Raw genomic sequence first — 19,375 nt, forward strand, 5'->3', positions numbered from 1 at the left:
GCGGGTCTCCTCTTTGTGCACCAAATTCCACCTGCTCTGTGCGCTGGACTCTATATAAAATAATTATTTTGTAGCGGATTAATCATTTTCTGTCAAACCTTGGATGCCGAAAATACCTGTAATCACTTCTGGAATTAATGTATCACATGAGCTCCGCTGTGTGTGCGCACTGACGCACTGAGGCAGTAGTGACTCCTCATCACGCTTCAAACGAGCATTTAGGCAGAACACCAGCTCACAAAAGAGTGATATTTCAGTCAATATTGGACGAACACAAAGTTAAAATTTGGGTGACTGCGTGAAAGTGTATGTGTGTTTAAAGCCATGGAAGTTAATAACTCCAGTGGAGCAGCTAAGAGCAGGAGCTGTGCAGCAACACAGGTGGAGAGCGCGCAAAAGACCGATTTTGAAGACATAACACAAAGTTAAAAGTTGTATCATGGTGACTTGTAAGCTGCAGAAGAAATAAAGAAATATATATTGAAAATGATCCACAGGTGTATATAATAAAACGGCCACCTCATTCTATATGCAGAACAGCACCGCGCGCAAAAGAGCGCTTTTGCAGAAATAAACAGACGAACACAAAGTCAAAAGTGGAATCACGCTGTAAAAATGATTGTGCTTAAAGCCAGGGAAAAAATAAAGCCAGCAAGCCACAGATGGAACAGAAGCCAGAAAGAGCAGAGAGGCGGCTGTCCATGAAAGGACAACAGCAGCACGCACGCAAAAGAGCGCTTTTGCAGAAATAAACGGACAAACATAAAGTTTTGTGTGTTTAAAGCCGCAAAAAAAAAAAAAAAAAAAAAAAGCCAGAGAGCTGCGGAGCCAGCGAGGAGCACAGAGGCAGCTCTCCAGGAACCCATGGTTCAGGTCTAGCTGGTCTGGTGCATTACAGGTAGACTGCAGCCTGGCGCACAGCGCACAACTGCGTAACTGTGATGGAGTGTCTATTGTTGGACTGCGTTAAAAAAAGGACATCTTTAAATGCTGCTGTGAATCTGTGAATTGAAAACCCACACTTTGAAGGGACCAGGTGTGGGAGGGCTGGAGGTTTGGACCAAACTCATGCCTAAACGTGCGCCAACATGGCGTTATCATGGCGCTATCATGGCACTACGTGGCTTAGTGTGGCTGATGCGAGCCATTCGAGGCTGTAATGACAGGTCGGTCGTGGCTCACTAGAGGCTGCTACGCGGCACATGTGGGGTACAGAGAGGCACATAGTGGCACCTTCATAGTGGATACGTGTTAAGATGAAAACGTGGGTCATTCTTCAAATAATCACCCCACACCCATGCGTGGCTCCTTCTTCAGCCTTCATTATTCGGTGGGACCGAGGCTTAAGTAACTACTTGTAAAACATTTACAAAGCATTCTTTTTTATTAGCTACTCATTGGTAAGAACATAAATAGATGGCTTAATAATTATTAATAACAAAATATATAATGTCTTTATAAAACATTTATAAATATTTTTTTAATTCTCTATAAACCATTCAAGAAAAGCTGATCATTAATAGTCTACCATTTACAAACATAAAATCAGACACTGTTCATTAGTGATAAAAATACTTTACAAACGATATTTTTTATTGTCTTTAGTTTTTTTCCTCACAAATTATTAAGCATTCTTTTTTATTAGCTACTCATTGGTAAGAACATAAATAGATGGCTTAATAATTATTAATAACAAAATATGCAATGTCTTTATAAAACATTTATGATTTTTAAATTCTCTATAAAACATTTAAGAGTCCCACAATAATTACTTCTCTTGGCACCTATTATTTGGTCATCATATTCCTCTTCTGTTCTTTTAGCTGCTACCTGCTCTCTGCTCTCTAATTCTTTCCTCTTTTCCTTTTTAGCTCTCTCAAATACTGTACCTCCGGTTATGGAGGTCCTCATATTGAGTTTTTTCCCAGTGTCATCTTTTTTTTAAACTTTTAGTATTATTTATTTATTTATTTATTATTTATTAGTGCTTATTTTTATTCAGTTTCTTAATTTTAATTTTTAGCACCGATATTTTATTTACTTTATGTTTTATTAATTACATTTCTTAATTTTAAGCACCAATCGTTTCAAGGAATATAAACCTATTTTTTCAAAGCAAATAAGATGTGATTTTAGTTACCTCACCGACATATGGCTGCAACACCAACTGCAGATGATACTATATCACCGACAGATGGCAGCATCCAACAAATTGTTCAACAAATTAAGATGGCAAGGAAGACGTCCTACAACACTTCCTGTTCTGTTATCATTGTCGACGAAGGTCCGAGGGGAAAGATTAGAATAAAAAAAACTGGTTTTAAACCATTTTTCGGACAGTATGGATTAATGTTGCTTAATCACTGGCATTCTCACTACACTTCCAGCAGATACTTCACTGAAAACAATGGTTAATCGGCTATGTGCGTGTTAGTGAAAGCTAGGCTAAAGCTGCATTGGCTAACCATTGTTGTACCAAATCTGACTGCTTAACGTATTCTAAGGTTGAAATCATCAAGCGGACACTTTATTTCTGTCTGAGAGGTTACCCGCTTGATCAATATGAATTTATATCATCGGAAGTAAAACCTCATTAGTTTTTAAATACCAGTTAGCCGATTAGCCGCTATCGCTTAGCGGCTAATGGTGAACCGTTCTGAGCCCACGTTTAGCTATCGGTTAGCAACTAATGGCGCAATTACTCTAAAATCAGTATCACCTCCTAACCGAACACTTTAACATTTCGCGAATGAACCCACACTCCTTGTCTAATACTGCTGTGCCAATTCCTAAAAACAAAATATGCGTTAAGTATTTATGAATGGATATATAAAAGTGAATTGGCCAACTGTGACTCTGCTTAACACATATAAATAGCATCTACAAACAGTTATAATGCAAATTTAACCTTCACTTTAATTACTATCACACGAAATACTTTACTAACAGCTTGTAAAGGCTTCATAATAGTATTTTAAGTTTACTAACGCATTGATAATCATTATAAATGGACAAATAAAAGTGAATTGGTCAACTGTTTGACATTGTGATTAAAATATATATTAAGTATACAAATGAGTTATAAAACAAATTTAACCTTCACTTTAGTTAAGCTCACACCAAATACTTTACTAACAGTTTGTAAAGGCTTTATAATAGTATTTTTAAGTATTTTCTAATGCATTGATAAGCATTTATAAATGGACATATAAAAGTGAATTGGTCAGCTGTTTGAGATTGTGATTAAAATATATTTTAAGCATATACAAATGAGTTATAAAAAAATTCCTACTCTTTAAAACTGCATACTTATAGTGATGGGGAAAGAGACTTGAGCTTTGTACATTATTAACAAATGGTACATAAAGGATACATTGAGCATCATCTAATGGTTCATTAATGCTTAGTAAAGGCTTAATAATTTGTGAGGAGAAAATGTAAAGACAATAAAAATATGATTTGTAAAGTATTTTTATCACTAATGAATAGTGTCTGATTTTACATTTGTAAAAGATGGACTATTAATGATCAACTTTTCTTAAATGGTTTATAGCGAATTAAAAAAACATTTGTAAATGTTTTATAAAGACATTACATATTTTGTTATTAATAATTATTAAGCCATCTATTTATGTTCTTACCAATGAGTAACTAATAAAAAAGAAAGCTTTGTAAATGTTTTACAAGTAGTTACTTAAACATTTACTTACACTTTATAAATGCTTTACTAATGCTTTATAGCGTGTAGTTAATATAAAGTGTTACCAAAAAAAGACAATTATTGCTGCCAATATGGAAAACCCATTTGACTGTATGTTGTACAAAAAAGTAGAAAAGTTTCTCGTAATAACCAGATTCCCAAACATGGAATGTACCATTAAAATGGCATATTGTAACAACAATGTGGTGCCTTTGACAACTGATCTACTGTAATTAGTTTTGTCATTATACATACAGTGTGTCACTAGGCATTGGTGTCTTAAATTGTTGGAAAAGTTCTGATTTGTATTTCTTTCTATGTGGATTCATATTTTCAAAGCTGATGTTTCAGATCTTTCAGGAATGTGGCTATCCTAGATCACCAATGCTATCAGCAAGGAAAAGTGCAACTGTCAATCACTTTTGTCCAGTGCATTGGTATCGAAGTTCAGTACCAAAACAATACCAAAATTTAAATAATGTGACAATGCTGATTTTTGTGAAGTAGCATTGGTACTACAAGTATGGAGTGTTATATTCTTCCAGAACTGTTGGGGACAGTATTTATACCTTCAAATATGCTAGTCTGCTGCTTAATGGCAAAAGAGGAAGAATGGAAAAAAAAACTGCAAGTATTTTGCTTTCGAAGCAGATTGCCAAGAACAAATAATTAATTTACAAAAGCAAAATGTCAACAGTGCAACTGTACAATTCCAATGAAACAAGGGAACACCACAAATTTAGCAAAACATTTAGAAGACAGGCATCCAGATCTGTTCAAAGAATTAAAGGTAAGTGTGGCTTCATGTTACCAACATATCTAACTTCTTACTCTTCTTCTTCACCTTATTATGAATGATACAATTATTTTGTTTGAGAGACCCAATATAGGCTAAAGTCAGGTGCGCAATCAATTGTCTCATTAGGTTAGTTAATTTTGTAGGCAGTCCTCAAAAGCTGAGTAGGGGTACGCAAGCTGTCGCAGCCCACTGAGCTATCGCAGTGTGCAGTTTTCACAGGGTGGCACTATTCTGTACTTTCACTCGCAGGGAGTCGCAATCCTGGATTTTGAACTGTCCACAGTTGCTGAGGCGATAAGGCTCCTTCCAAAAATGGTCACAGAGGTGTCGCTGCTGTCATGTGCCCCTCTGAAAGTACTCGCTGGGACTCCGAACATCAGAAATTTGTGAACTGTGGGAGGGGTGAGCCACACACACACAAGCTTCTGGGGAGCATGCCAAAATAGCGGAGGTGATTGGAGAGGAATAGCCACTTCTGGAACACAGAAGTGACTATTCCTCTCTTGGGCACAGCACTGTGTTGTTTTTAATCTTTTTTTTTATCTGGAACACTCTTTCTGTCTCTCTGTCTTTGATGGCAAGCTCCGGACTTGTTTAATGTGCTCATTGTGAGTACAATGCACAATCATTGAGGAAATTTGATAATATGCTTTCATTAACCAGCACACTTTGTTCATATCCAGCTCTCCCGCAGTGTGCATATGTGAATGAATGAATGAATTAAACAGCACATACAGACTCAAAATAACAAAGTGAACTCACAAAGAAAACAATTCAATCCAACAACGCACCCATGGGCCCGAAAGGCTGTAAGAAGCAAAAGCTTATAAATACCCAAAAAAGCCAAAAAAGTAAAAATGTATACATATGTATATAAAAATATACATATACCCCTGATAACTAATACAAAATATAACTTAATCACTGAACTAAAATTTAAAAATGCAAACATGCAAACAGCAGTGAAACCTGCACAAACCCCCAATAAACAAAATCGATAAGCCTAATTCAGCACACCATAAGAAGTAATTAGATGATTTTTGTAGAGCTTTTTAAAGCCAACCAAGTTACCGAGTGATTTTGTGTTATCCAGACACAATTTGCAAATTTTAACATCTTTAACAGAAACACAATGATTTTTACAGCAGTTCGAATCTTTGATTTTTTAAAATAATAATGTTCCTTGCAAATTAAACTGGAGTGCCTTATTTTGAACAGGTCCTGGACATATTGTGGTAAATGTTTATTTTTTTTTTACTTTAAACATAATTTGTATAATGCTACAATCAATCAGGTCCCAAAATTTTGAAATATGTAAACAGACAAACAATGGATTTATAGGCTCACGATATGGTTTATTACTAATAATTTTTATGGCTTTCTTTAAATATGTGTCTTTAAGGGCCACTTCACACATAGTGCGAAGTTTGGGCGAAGTGCACACGAAGCAGGGATTGTATACAACACGTGTAGAATTGTACCTGCCTCTAACGTCTCATACACCTGTTGCAATGACTATTTGCGCACACCAGTGGTTGAAAGAGTGTGCGCTCGAACCATCTCGAGGCATCACACCCTCTCACGCACAAACATCTAAACCCCGCTCGCATGGCACTTAGAAAATGTGTGGCCAATCGTACTGTTGGCACGACAACAGACTGCAGACAATCACTGTTGTACCCACGAGTGTGACTTTGCAAACACACACACTGACACGTGGGTGTGTGTGCTCCACTGACAGGAAGTGTGGCTTCCGACAGAAGCAGCTGTGGAGATCTGTCATTCCACCTACTGTGTTTTGACAGACATGGACTAACAACTGTCCACTGTGAGGTGCGTCTGTCTGATTTCTGTATTACGTGGACATAAATAAAAACATATGTCGCTGTGGCGACAAGCCGCAGCGAGCGAGCACATGCCCGGAGCAGACACTGACAGCCTGCCAGGTTGAAACGGACGATCACATCAGAACACACAACGGGTGATCTGACCATCACGTGACCCACGTGAGCTCTGTTCCACATGACGCGGTGTCTGTGCTGCGGCGTGTCATCCACAAGACACGCGTGTCGGCCAGAACATGTGCGCAGGGCGACTGGATGCATCAGACCAGTAGATGTGAACATGATCAGAGCACACTGCTTCTCATTCATGTCATTTCATGACTGTATGTCTGTGATCATGGGTCATCACCAGAGGAACATACAGATCATATTTGTATTGCCCGCTTGATATATGCTGTGTTTTTATATGGTGTGGGATTTTATTTATTTAATACTTCCATGTCCTTCCTGATATGAGCAGATTCCTGTAGCTTTCAAAGGACAGCTCTGTAGCAGAGTGGTAAAGTTTCTGACTGGCAATCAGAGCTTTTGGAAGGCACAGGTTTGAGTCCCGTGGGATTTTTTATTTTTTTTATTCCACATAAGCGATGTGATGTGGTCCCACAGGTACCAGCTGGTTTTTATTTTTTATTTATTCCACCTAAACACCACGATGTGGTGCACCTCGCACTGTTCTTGCTTGAAAGACACAGTCACGTGCACAAACTCTCGCACCGGGATCATGCATGCCTGCCCATCAGTGCTATGTTTCGTGGTGCGCTAATTTGAACTAATTTGCGCTGTTTCGCCATATTTGACCAAACTGTGCACAATGTGTGAAGGGGCCCTACAGTGGGAAATCTTCTGCTAAATGCTGTGCTGTGGAATGTGATGTCATTTGTCCATCAGAGCCACAATGCAGGAGGATGGAGAAGGCAATCTGTGCCGAACATGCAAAGCCACCTCAGATCTGCTGTGCAGACCCAGAGCAAGAAAAAAAGGGGAACAGCCAAAGCGACTTACAATGTTATTGACAAATAAATCAAATCAAATCAAAGTACCCCCCAAGTGCTGCTGGACATCACTGCATCACGGAGAAGATGCCGGACGAGTGCTGCAAGTGGATCTCTAAGCAAAGGACAAAAGGATCATTTAAGCAGGGACTGTACGAGATATAAGAGATCCAGCTGCCAGTGTCCCCATTAGTGAGTCACAAACTTCAAAACTGTCGCTCATTCGTGTGTGTGGTCACTAGTTCACATCTCCAACTACGCTCCAACAATCACGCTCAGTGAGGTAGCACTCTCACTATGTTATACAAGGAGATGAGTGTGGGAAGCCACCAAGACTTGAATTTGGCAATGACAAATTTCATACCTAAACAATATTAATGCGCACTGGATGTATCTCGAATATTTAAACAGGAACCAAGTAAAATTAAGTCAGAGTTCAGTGCAGCTAGCACTTACACCAAACTTGGTGGGAAAAAAAACCCTCTACTTGCTTTTTCTATTTTATGTTGCAGGAAATAACTTTTTTCCTAATAGACCTTATCTAAACCCTAACTTTATTTGACCTCTCTGACATCTATATTTATTTAAATGTGAATCATGTAATTTCACAATTAAACGACTAGTGGCATCAACTACAAAAACCTTTGGTATTATGACAACAATGTGACTACTTGCTCATGCAAACTGTGGTAGGAGACTCCCTTGTTGACTAAACAGGTCGCAAAAAATAGCAATGTCCTCCGCATTTGATAATCCATGAGTGCTAAAACGTTTTCCTGACTGCTCTGACATCAGAATGTAATACAAAGGGTCTGTGACAATGTGTTCTGTAGTAATACCTTGGAATGCGACCAAAACTAATGTATTTTCTATTATACCAAATATCAATAAAAACAAGAAATAAATTGATCCATCTCAGTGTATTTTCTTTTGCAGATTAATATTTCAAAGAATTATCTCCATGTGAAAGACTTTTTTATCCAATGACCAGGTTCATATTTTCAACTGAAACCTATCAGAAATTATTAACTCAACTGCAAATGATAGAACAGTGAAGTCTGAGAACATGTTTGGACATTTTACAGCACAAGAGGAATTCTACACAAGAGCTTTTTAAGTTATTCATTTTCTCGTTTTTGAGATAATGGCTGTGTCTCTCTACATAATTCAGCTGTGCACGAAACAAATGATCAACTGGGGGAACATGAATATTTTGGTTTCTCGTCGCTTATGCAGCACTTTAGCAGCCTTCCAAAAAAAGTGATGTTTTAACAATAACAGACGCGTCGTGTTTATTATGTTCTACATGTTTGTCAGAGGTGAATCCAAAAATTGGGCACCACTTTGAACAGCGTTGCCTTCAGATCATATTTTAAAACTATTATTTTGAATTACAAAGTGGAATAAAAAAGCACATGACCATTTTTCTTCAGAAACGTTCTGGATGTCTGTCAAGATCCTAGTACGAAAAGGGCAGGTGATGCAAAAACTACCAGCTGTATGAAACTGTGGGTCTTCACAGTAGATCTGTTATCATAACGCACACAAACACGTCTGTCTGTCAGCTGTAATTGACAGGCAATTACTTATATGTTGTTTGATCTGCTTCTATCAGACAGAAAAATGACAATGAAAAAGTCAAGTTTCCGTTCCGATAATAGCTTCATTCATCCGGCGTTAGTCGCGCAACTGAAATTGTCAAAACTTGTTCTTTTATGATGCAAGTTTTTGAAGTGGCGATTCATAAAAAATGCCCATTTATGATTCGAAGGCATGTTCTGGGGGTGAAGTCTTGTTTAATAATCAGGATGATTGACGTTATCCTCATTTTCTTCTCCCCGTTTCAGCATCTTTGCAGGATGCAGTCAGAGATCCTTCTGCATGAATGCACAATACCTCAGTGATAACAAGAGGTGCAAAGGCCAAAAAACAGCATCCGAACAACAACGCCACTGAATCATTCACGTGTCCTTAGAAAGGGAAAAGAGCCTAATTATGAAGAAGTGCGCCAAGCAGAATTAAGAGGCGTTTTATCTTCATTATCGTCCTCGGTTGTAGACTGCCACAGCGGCCACCTTCCACACTGTGACTCATTGTTAAGCACAGAAACCAACATTGCTGACTTGTCCACTTGAAATCCCCCACAGGCGCAATGCCCCATGAGTGAACCCAGATTAAGACACCGGCGAACGAGACAAGCTAATCCTTCAGCGCTCTCCGCACAATCCTGCTTGTTTGGCTATGAGACCGCCGGCTCTCAGGCCGTTCCCTCAGCAATTAGATGATTTCTATCATCATACACACACACACATGCAAACACGCATACATCCACACGCTCATAGCAATTAGCTCGTAGCGAGGCTTACGTGCCCGCCAGCTGCTTGCTGTCACTGTCACTTTCGCTGTTTGAATCGACGCTGTCTCATTCTCTGTCTCCCTCTCACGACCTCCATTTCCTTTCAATTAGCTGAGCTGCCAGCAGGATCCTTTGCCTGGATTAAGTTATCCAGAGTTTATCCAGCCGCACTCCGCTGCATTCACAATATTTTGGCTCAGATTAGTCACAGAACCTTTGTAGACAATTAGCTTATGTTCCCGCGGTATAGCTGTCTCGTTTTGTGTCCTGTGCTGCTGGAACAATCTTGTCTTATGAAACAAATATGTTGACACCACCTCAACACAAACAGCAGTTGGTGTTTTGGGCTGTTTAAGTGCAGTTCTTAGAGGTTTGTACCTTTTCATAGTATTTAATGTCATACTCCAGTATTACACCGTTGGGCTGGTTTGGCTCGTGCCACAGCAGCGTCACGCTGTTCTGACTGGTGTTCTCTTGACGGATCACTAACACTTCCGAAGGAGCTGCACAACAAATAGAACAAAATACAGTGATCAGACATTACAGACCTTTGCACCAAATGATCCCTTCCCCGGCTTCTCACATTAGGGACAGATTGTATTTTACAGGGTCGAGGTTCATTCTTTTTTCAAATAATAATAACAATAAATGTAACAGATGAACCACTCTTTGTCAATCATCTGTTACATTTTACATTATTGTGGTTCTCATCATAATTTGTTCATTGCTAATAACAATTATTGGAAAATGCTTAAAACACTGAATTATTTCTATACATCAGTTTCAAAATGAATCTTTATAATCTGGAATAGATTTGCTCTATATCTGAGGTAAATTTGTACCAATGTGTATCCCCAGATTACAAAATTAGCAGTTTGCCAACCCCCCCCCCCAAAAAAAAGAATTTTATATAATCTCAAATAACTGTACACTGAAGGTTTTGTTGTCAACACAATTATATATAATTGCATACGTTTCTTGTTCTGAACAGAATCTAACCAGCAATTCCTTTTAATTTTATTTATTTATTGTTTATTTAGCAAAAGCTTTTGTTTTAAGTGTCATTCAATCCACATAGCATCTCCAGAGGTTTTTTTTGTGTGTGTGTGTGGGGGGGGGGGGGGGCAAAATATGATTGAATTTGCACTGGATGTTCTCTGTAAAAATTGGTGCAAATTGCACTTTTTTTATGTCAGCTGCCAATAAAGAGGAGCATATGTTTAAAATAACAGGACAGCTGAAAATGTCATTTTTAAACATGACATAATACACTCAACAAAAATATAAACGCAACACTTTTGGTTTTGCTCCCATTTTGTATGAGATGAACTCAAAGATCTAAAACTTTTTCCACATACACAATATCACCATTTCCCTCAAATATTGTTCACAAACCAGTCTAAATCTGTGATAGTGAGCACTTCTCCTTTGCTGAGATAATCCATCCCACCTCACAGGTGTGCCATACCAAGATACTGATTAGACACCATGATTAGTGCACAGGGTGCCTTAGACTGCCCATATCCTGACTCATCTGTTTTAGCCAGCTGCTATATAACCTACTCAATTCTGAATGGACATGATATTTCAAAACTCTTGAAATTAATATTCTCATAAATGTGCCATTGTCAAGAACAGTAAGATGTTTAATAAAGGGCAATGCTTGGAATCAACTCGCGTTGAGACACTGTATGCAGTCATTCTGATTTCTGAGCCCTACCTGCCTGGTTTGTTGTTATGTTGACGACAGCATATGGTGACGCTTCATTGCTCAGTTGGGTCACTGCATTAATCGCCAAGATACGGAAGGAGTAGTTTGTGTGCGCCACCAGGTTCAGCACCGTCACCCACGGCTCTGTTAGTCTTGTTTGGTGCGGGACGAACCGGACGGATGCTACACCCATTCGCTCCACCATCCCCCCTCCCACATTTCCAGCGCTTGTCCCGCCACCTCCTTTCCCTCCGCCGGTGCCTCCTGGGAAGGACGTACAATCCTCACAGGGGCCTCCTTCTCTGGAACATTTCTGACACAGGACGTTATAAAACAGATCACTGCGACCTCCAGTGTCCAGGGGCCGATCCCACTCCAAATTCACAGATGTGCCATTGACGGAGGAAATGACATTTACTGGAGCAGATGGGGGGCCTGGTAGGGGAAAAAAACAGGGTGAGGTTCACTCACAGATACATTTGATCGCTGCCTGTGAAGGTAAATTGGATTTTTATGCAGAAGCTCCGATAAAACACGTCGTTTCCCAGCAGCTGTGTGAGAGTCGTTGTGTACAGGTCATTTGTATTCTCCTGTATGTTTTCCTGCCTTTTGGATTAAGCGATTTGGCGCACGGGTGCTTACGGCTGCACGAAGCTGCTGGCGGGTCATCTGCTGTGCGATAGTAGTTGGCGTCGCAGGGGCAGGAGAGGGCAGCTCTGGTCTCTGAGTGGCTGTGCTGTGGACATTTACCACATAGTCCATCTCCTGCTGCTGGCTTATAGAAGCCCACCTCACAGGCTGGAGACAGAGATGGAAAAAAAAGACATAAATAGTGAAGGACTCTGCACCCCCATAATCATTCAGAGCATGATAAAATAGAAAGACCAGCCAGAAAGGCATGAATCACACTCCAATGGAAACTATGCATAGCAACGTTGCTTCAGCTGTTTCAGAACTGTGTCACCATCTCCTGTGGATTAATTTATAACATAACATAATAATAACATAACGTAACATGTTCCATTTCTAGATCTGTGTGTAATTACAGCCTTGATGTGTAAGTACACAACATAAAAATAACGTATCGTAACATGTCCCCTTTCTAGATCTATGTATAATTACAGCCTTGCTGTGTAAGTACACAACATAATAATAACGTAACATAACATGTCCCCTTTCTAGATCTGTGTGTAATTACAGCCTTGATGTGTAAGTACACAACATAAAAATAACGTATCGTAACATGTCCCCTTTCTAGATCTATGTATAATTACAGCCTTGCTGTGTAAGTACACAACATAATAATAACGTAACATAACATGTCCCCTTTCTAGATCTGTGTGTAATTACAGCCTTGCTGTGTAAGTACACAACATAATAATAACGTAACATAACATGTCCCCTTTCTAGATCTGTGTGTAATTACAGCCTTGCTATGTAAGTACACAACATAATATAAGGTAAAGTAACATGTCCCCTTTCTAGATCTGTGTGTAATTAGAGCCTTGCTGTGTAAGTACACAACATAATAATAACGGAACATAACATGTCCCCTTTCTAGATCTGTGTGTAATTACAGCCTTGCTATGTAAGTACACAACATAATATAAGGTAAAGTAACATGTCCCCTTTCTAGATCTGTGTGTAATTACAGCCTTGCTATGTAAGTACACAACATAATATAAGGTAAAGTAACATGTCCCCTTTCTAGATCTGTGTGTAATTAGAGCCTTGCAGTGTAAGTACACAACATAATAAGGTAACGTAACATGTCCCCTTTCTAGATCTGTGTATAATTACAGCCTTGCTGTGTAAGTACACAACATAATAATAAGGTAACATAACATGTCCCCTTTCTAGATCTGTGTATAATTACAGCCTTGCTGTGTAAGTAGATAACATGATGATAACGTAACGTAACATGTCCCCTTTCTAGATCTATGTATAATTACAGCCTTGCTGTGTAAGTAGATAACATAATAATAACGTAACGTAACATGTCCCCTTTCTAGATCTATGTATAATTACAGCCTTGCTGTGTAAGTAGATAACATAATAATAACGTAACGTAACATGTCCCCTTTCTAGATCTATGTATAATTACAGCCTTGCTGTGTAAGTACACAACATAATAATAATGTAACGTAACATGTCCCATTTCTAGATCTGTGTGTAATTACAGCCTTGCTGTGTAAGTACACAACATAGTATAACGTAACATAACATGTCCCCTTTCTAGATCTGTGTGTAATTACAGCCTTGCTATGTAAGTACACAACATAATATAAGGTAACGTAACATGTCCCCTTTCTAGATCTGTGTGTAATTAGAGCCTTGCTATGTAAGTACACAACATAATAATAAGGTAACGTAACATGTCCCCTTTCTAGATCTGTGTGTAATTAGAGCCTTGCTGTGTAAGTACACAACATAATAATAAGGTAACGTAACATGTCCCCTTTCTAGATCTGTGTATAATTACAGCCTTGCTGTGTAAGTAGACAGCATAATAATAAGGTAATGTAACATGTCCCCTTTCTAGATCTGTGTGTAATTAGAGCCTTGCTGTGTAAGTACATAACATAATAATAACGTAACGTAACATGTCCCCTTTCTAGATCTACACTCAACAAAAATATAAACGCAACACTTTTGGTTTTGCTCCCATTTTGTATGAGATGAACTCAAAGATCTAAAACTTTTTCCACGTACATAATATCACCATTTCCCTCAAATTTGTTCACAAACCAGTCTAAATCTGTGATAGTGAGCACTCTGAAAGGTGCAGTTTTATCACACAGCACAATGCCACAGATGTCGCAATATTTGAGGGAGCGTGCAATTGGCATGCTGACAGCAGGAATGTCAACCAGAGCTGTTGCTCGTGTATTGAATGTTCATTTCTCTACCATAAGCCGTCTCCAAAGGCGTTTCAGAGAATTTGGCAGTACATCCAACCAGCCTCACAGCCGCAGACCACGTGTAACCACACCAGCCCAGGACCTCCACATCCACCATGTTCACCTCCAAGATCGTCTGAGACCAGCCACTCGGACAGCTGCTGAAAGAATCGGTTTGCATAACCAAAGAATTTCTGTACAAACTGTCAGAAACCGTCTCAGGGAAGCTCATCTGCATGCTCGTCGTCCTCATCGGGGTCGACTTGAGTGGGCAAATGCTCATATTCGCTAGCGTTTGGCACGTTGGAGAGGTGTTCTCTTCACGGATGAATCCCGGTTCACACTGTTCAGGGCAGATGGCAGACAGCGTGTGTGGCGTCGTGTGGGTGAGCGGTTTTCTGATGTCAATGTTGTGGATCAAGTGGCCCATGGTGGCGGTGGGGTTTTGGTATGGGCAGGCATCTGTTATGGACAAAGAACACAGGTGCATTTTATTGATGGCATTTTGAATGCACAGAGATACCGTGACGAGATCCTGAGGCCCATTGATGCTCTGGACCGGCGTATACGACAGCGTGTACCAGTTCCTGCCAATATCCAGCAACTTCGCACAGCCATTGAAGAGGAGTGGACCAACATTCCACAGGCCACAATTGACAACCTGATCAACTCTATGCGAAGGAGATGTGTTGCACTGCATGAGGCAAATGGTGGTCACACCAGATACTGACTGGTATCCCCCCCCAATAAAACAAAACTGCACCTTTCAGAGTGGCCTTTTATTGTGGACAGTCTAAGGCACACCTGTGCACTAATCATGGTGTCTAATCAGCATCTTGATATGGCACACCTGTGAGGTGGGATGGATTATCTCAGCAAAGGAGAAGTGCTCACTATCACAGATTTAAACTGGTTTGTGAACAATATTTGAGGGAAATGGTGATATTGTGTATGTGGAAAAAGTTTTAGATCTTTGAGTTCATCTCATACAAAATGGGAGCAAAACCAAAAGTGTTGCATTTATATTTTTGTTGTAGATGGTAACAGTGGAAATATCTGAATGCTAATAATAATAATAATAATAATAATAATAATAATAATAATAATAATAATAATAATAATAATAATAATGACGACAGAGCAACATGATGGCTTAGTTTTTAGTACTGTTGCCTCAAAGCAAGAAGGGTGTGGGATCGCTTCCCTTTCTTTGTGGAGTTTTGATTGTTCTCCCCATGTTTGTGTGGGTTCTCTCCAGGTGCACCGGCTTCCTCTCACATCCAAAGACATGCAGGTTAGGTGAATTGGAAACTTTAAATTGGCCGTGCTTGTGAGTGTGAATGTGTTTGTGGTCCTGTGATGGACTGTTGTCCTGTCCAGGTTGTACCCCACCTTACGCCCCTCTGGGATAGGCTGCAGCACCCCCACCCAAACACTTAATTTAAGTAAGCGAGTATAGCGAATGAATAATAACCCATCAGCTGCAATTCAGAAAATCAATTGTACCTTTATAAAATAGACCACAGACCTTTCCTCTTTGGGTGCAGCAGTACTGTTAATGTATTGGATAAAGGATGAGTCCACTACTTCATGAGCACACAGCTCATTAAAAAAGGGTGGCCAGTGCCTTATACCTTCCAAAGTGAGATCAGGTACACTTTTAGTGCTGAAGGATCAGGAGGGGGCATCAGGTGCACCAGCCAGGACCCAAGCCAGCAAACTTCAACATGAAAGGCCATTGATCTTATCAATCAATCAATCAATTTTATTTATATAGTGCCAAATCACAACAAACAGTTGCCCCAAGGCGCTTTATATTGTAAGGCAAGGCCATACAATAATTACGTAAAAACCCCAATGGTCAAAACGACCCCCTGTGAGCAAGCACTTGTCGACAGTGGGAAGGAAAAACTCCCTTTTAACAGGAAGAAACCTCCAGCAGAACCAGGCTCAGGGAGGGGCAGTCTTCTGCTGGGACTGGTTGGGGCTGAGGGAGAGAACCAGGAAAAAGACATGCTGTGGAGGGGAGCAGAGATCAATCACTAATGATTAAATGCAGAGTGGTGCATACAGAGCCAAAAGAGAAAGAAACACTCAGTGCATCATGGGAACCCCCCAGCAGTCTAAGTCTATAGCAGCATAACTAAGGGATGGTTCAGGGTCACCCGATCCAGCCCTAACTATAAGCTTTAGCAAAAAGGAAAGTTTTAAGCTTAATCTTAAAAGTAGAGAGGGTGTCTGTCTCCCTGATCCGAATTGGGAGCTGGTTCCACAGGAGAGGAGCCTGAAAGCTGAAGGCTCTGCCTCCCATTCTACTCTTACAAACCCTAGGAACTACAAGTAAGCCTGCAGTCTGAGAGCGAAGCGCTCTATTGGGGTGATATGGTACTATGAGGTCCCTAAGATAAGATGGGACCTGATTATTCAAAACCTTATAAGTAAGAAGAAGAATTTTAAATTCTATTCTAGAATTAACAGGAAGCCAACGAAGAGAGGCCAATATGGGTGAGATATGCTCTCTCCTTCTAGTCCCCGTCAGTACTCTAGCTGCAGCATTTTGAATTAACTGAAGGCTTTTCAGGGAACTTTTAGGACAACCTGATAATAATGAATTACAATAGTCCAGCCTAGAGGAAATAAATGCATGAATTAGTTTTTCAGCATCACTCTGAGACAAGACCTTTCTAATTTTAGAGATATTGCATAAATGCAAAAAAAGCAGTCTTACATATTTGTTTAATATGCGCTTTGAATGACATATCCTGATAAAAAATGACTCCAAGATTTCTCACAGTATTACTCGAGGTCAGGGTAATGCCATCCAGAGTAAGGATCTGGTTAGACACCATGGTTATCACTCATCACGCCCAAATTTTGACTTGAAGTTTAGTTTGAACATAATCTAAATTTTAAGAACGTTGTGCTTTTTTTGCAATGTAAATGTTATTGAGGATGAATAATAATATTCTCCCGTGTTTCCCAACTGACAAGCACACATTCCATGTATAGCTTGTCTTTTCTTTTTTTAAATAAAGTGATGTTACTCTACATGGTACATGCTACTCAACTCATCCAAAAATGTTGGGTTCTGCTAGATACAAGTGAGAACCAATAAATCTCCTATTTTGTGTCGCACTGACATCAAACAGGTCCACCGTAGCTTGTATTTCTCTGTCTGTGCTTATGTAAATCTGTTCTGCCCATTTCTAACTTTTCAGCTACAAATCACTGCTCATCATAACAGCTGTCTGAGCTTTGTGTAAAGTGCCAACGTCATGTTTTGAGGGCGTACTGCCTCTTCAGTAAGTCCTGTTTTGGATAGTGATTAGGCCTATCAGAGACAGAACAAAAATAAATAAATAAAAATACATTTCTAGTAACATTTTAAAAAAAGAAATAGGGCCAGTAGGTAGGGGTTAAAAAAAAGAAAAAAAAACTTTTATTTATTTATTTTTTTTTTTTCTGGGTGTGTTGTGCGGCTGTGACCTGATCCTGGATAGGTGGTTGAAGATGAGTGAGTGAATGTAGCCATAACGAGGGCTTTACTGTGTGTTTCAGGCATCAGGTGCAACACAGCAATGGACTCGCTGCATCACACAATCACCACAAAATGTTCTATTTAATGATTTGCGAATTTAGTGGCACAGATGTCTGATGTGAGGAGGATTTATTGAGAACGAGTTTTGTTCACCGTTAACAGCGTGAATGAAGTTTAAACGGGAGGCCTGTTAGTGCAGGGTTTAACAAGACCACCGGTGTCGCAGACCGATCGCCCCCCCCCCTAAAAATCGGTCCGCCTGAGACAGTGTCTCTTCACCCAAAGCGATCAAATGGATTAATGTGATTATTAACCATCAAGGTAAAACCTCATAAATCACATTACTGGAAATTATGTTTTTTGTTTTTTGCTTGGTCACAAAATTGTTAGAGTCAGGTCTGTGAAATAGGGTTTAATGGGTTACAAAAAACAATGTTTTTTTTTCTAATAGGCCTTACTGCCAGGCTATAACCTAGACCGCCCACCTTTGAATTTGGTTTTTAAATGACTTTTATATATATATATATATATATATATATAATATATATATATATATATATATATAATATATATATATATACAAACAAATTTGCAAAAAACCCAAACACAAAACAAAAACAAAAAACAATCTGGGAATTATGGCTTTACGAACTTGGAGTATGTCTCTTAAAAACTTTAACTCTTCCAGTAATGTGTTCATGTTAACACATACAGCCACGCATGCACACGTGTCAGTGCTACGAAAACAAAACAGAAGAAATACTCTGACAGGCAACACAGATCACATGCACCGTTTGATGAATGAACACACATACTCTGATTTGTATCAGTGTGTAACAAACAGAGAGGGCAACAGTGTACTTCATTCCACCATCAGCGCCCCCCATAGGAACGACAGGGGTTTGCATTTGTACTGTTTATCCCCATCTGTTTTCTCCGTTTCATCCTGTTAATCTCTCATCCCGTCATGTTTTTTTTTTTTTTTTTTTTTTCTGACACCCCTCAGATGAAAGCGGGTCACAATGAACATTTGAACAGCTCGTTCATCAAGGCGGAGAGGCGGCGAGCACTCTGAAGTCTCTGACAGATTCACCGGGAGTTCCACGTATCCACACATGCAAAGGTTATGATAATGCAATAACAAACACAAACACACTCACAAGCACACGCAGTGAATTTATCAGCACAGGTGACGATGCAAAGGGAAGGAAAGGAACGCGGCGCAGTCGAAACTCGCTGTGATAAACTTTCACTTCAATTATGTTGCTCGTTTCAGAGCACAGAATAGCACAGAAGACCAAGAACAATTCCAATAAGAATACAAGCAAATAGAACAGACAACTAACATACGTCGGGCTGCTGTTGAACGAGGACCATGACTATACTGAGATGAAAATGTTTTTCACAGTGATATTTCAACTGCATTTTTATTGCGTTGACTGTGAACAAGGTGTTCAGATGGAACACCTGCTGTAAATGAGGCTACACTGTAAATCCCAGGTTGACCAGTGTGCAGGAAGGGTTTGCACACAGAA

General features: G+C 39.6%; 1 protein-coding gene across 1 annotated transcript in view; it reads right to left on the reverse strand.

The window, feature by feature from the left end:
- Positions 1-19,375, reverse strand: part of epha8 (eph receptor A8) — a 517,518-nt gene that overhangs the window by 87,481 nt on the left and 410,662 nt on the right. Inside the window, exons 8-9 of the mRNA XM_034167384.1 lie at positions 11,412-11,837; positions 10,070-10,194 (exon numbers count right to left, since the gene is read on the reverse strand). Coding sequence (XP_034023275.1) covers positions 10,070-10,194; positions 11,412-11,837 — 551 coding nt within the window. The remainder of the gene's footprint in view (positions 1-10,069; positions 10,195-11,411; positions 11,838-19,375) is intronic.

Source organism: Thalassophryne amazonica, chromosome 3 (genome assembly GCF_902500255.1).
Source record: "Thalassophryne amazonica chromosome 3, fThaAma1.1, whole genome shotgun sequence".
NCBI lineage: Eukaryota > Metazoa > Chordata > Actinopteri > Batrachoidiformes > Batrachoididae > Thalassophryne > Thalassophryne amazonica.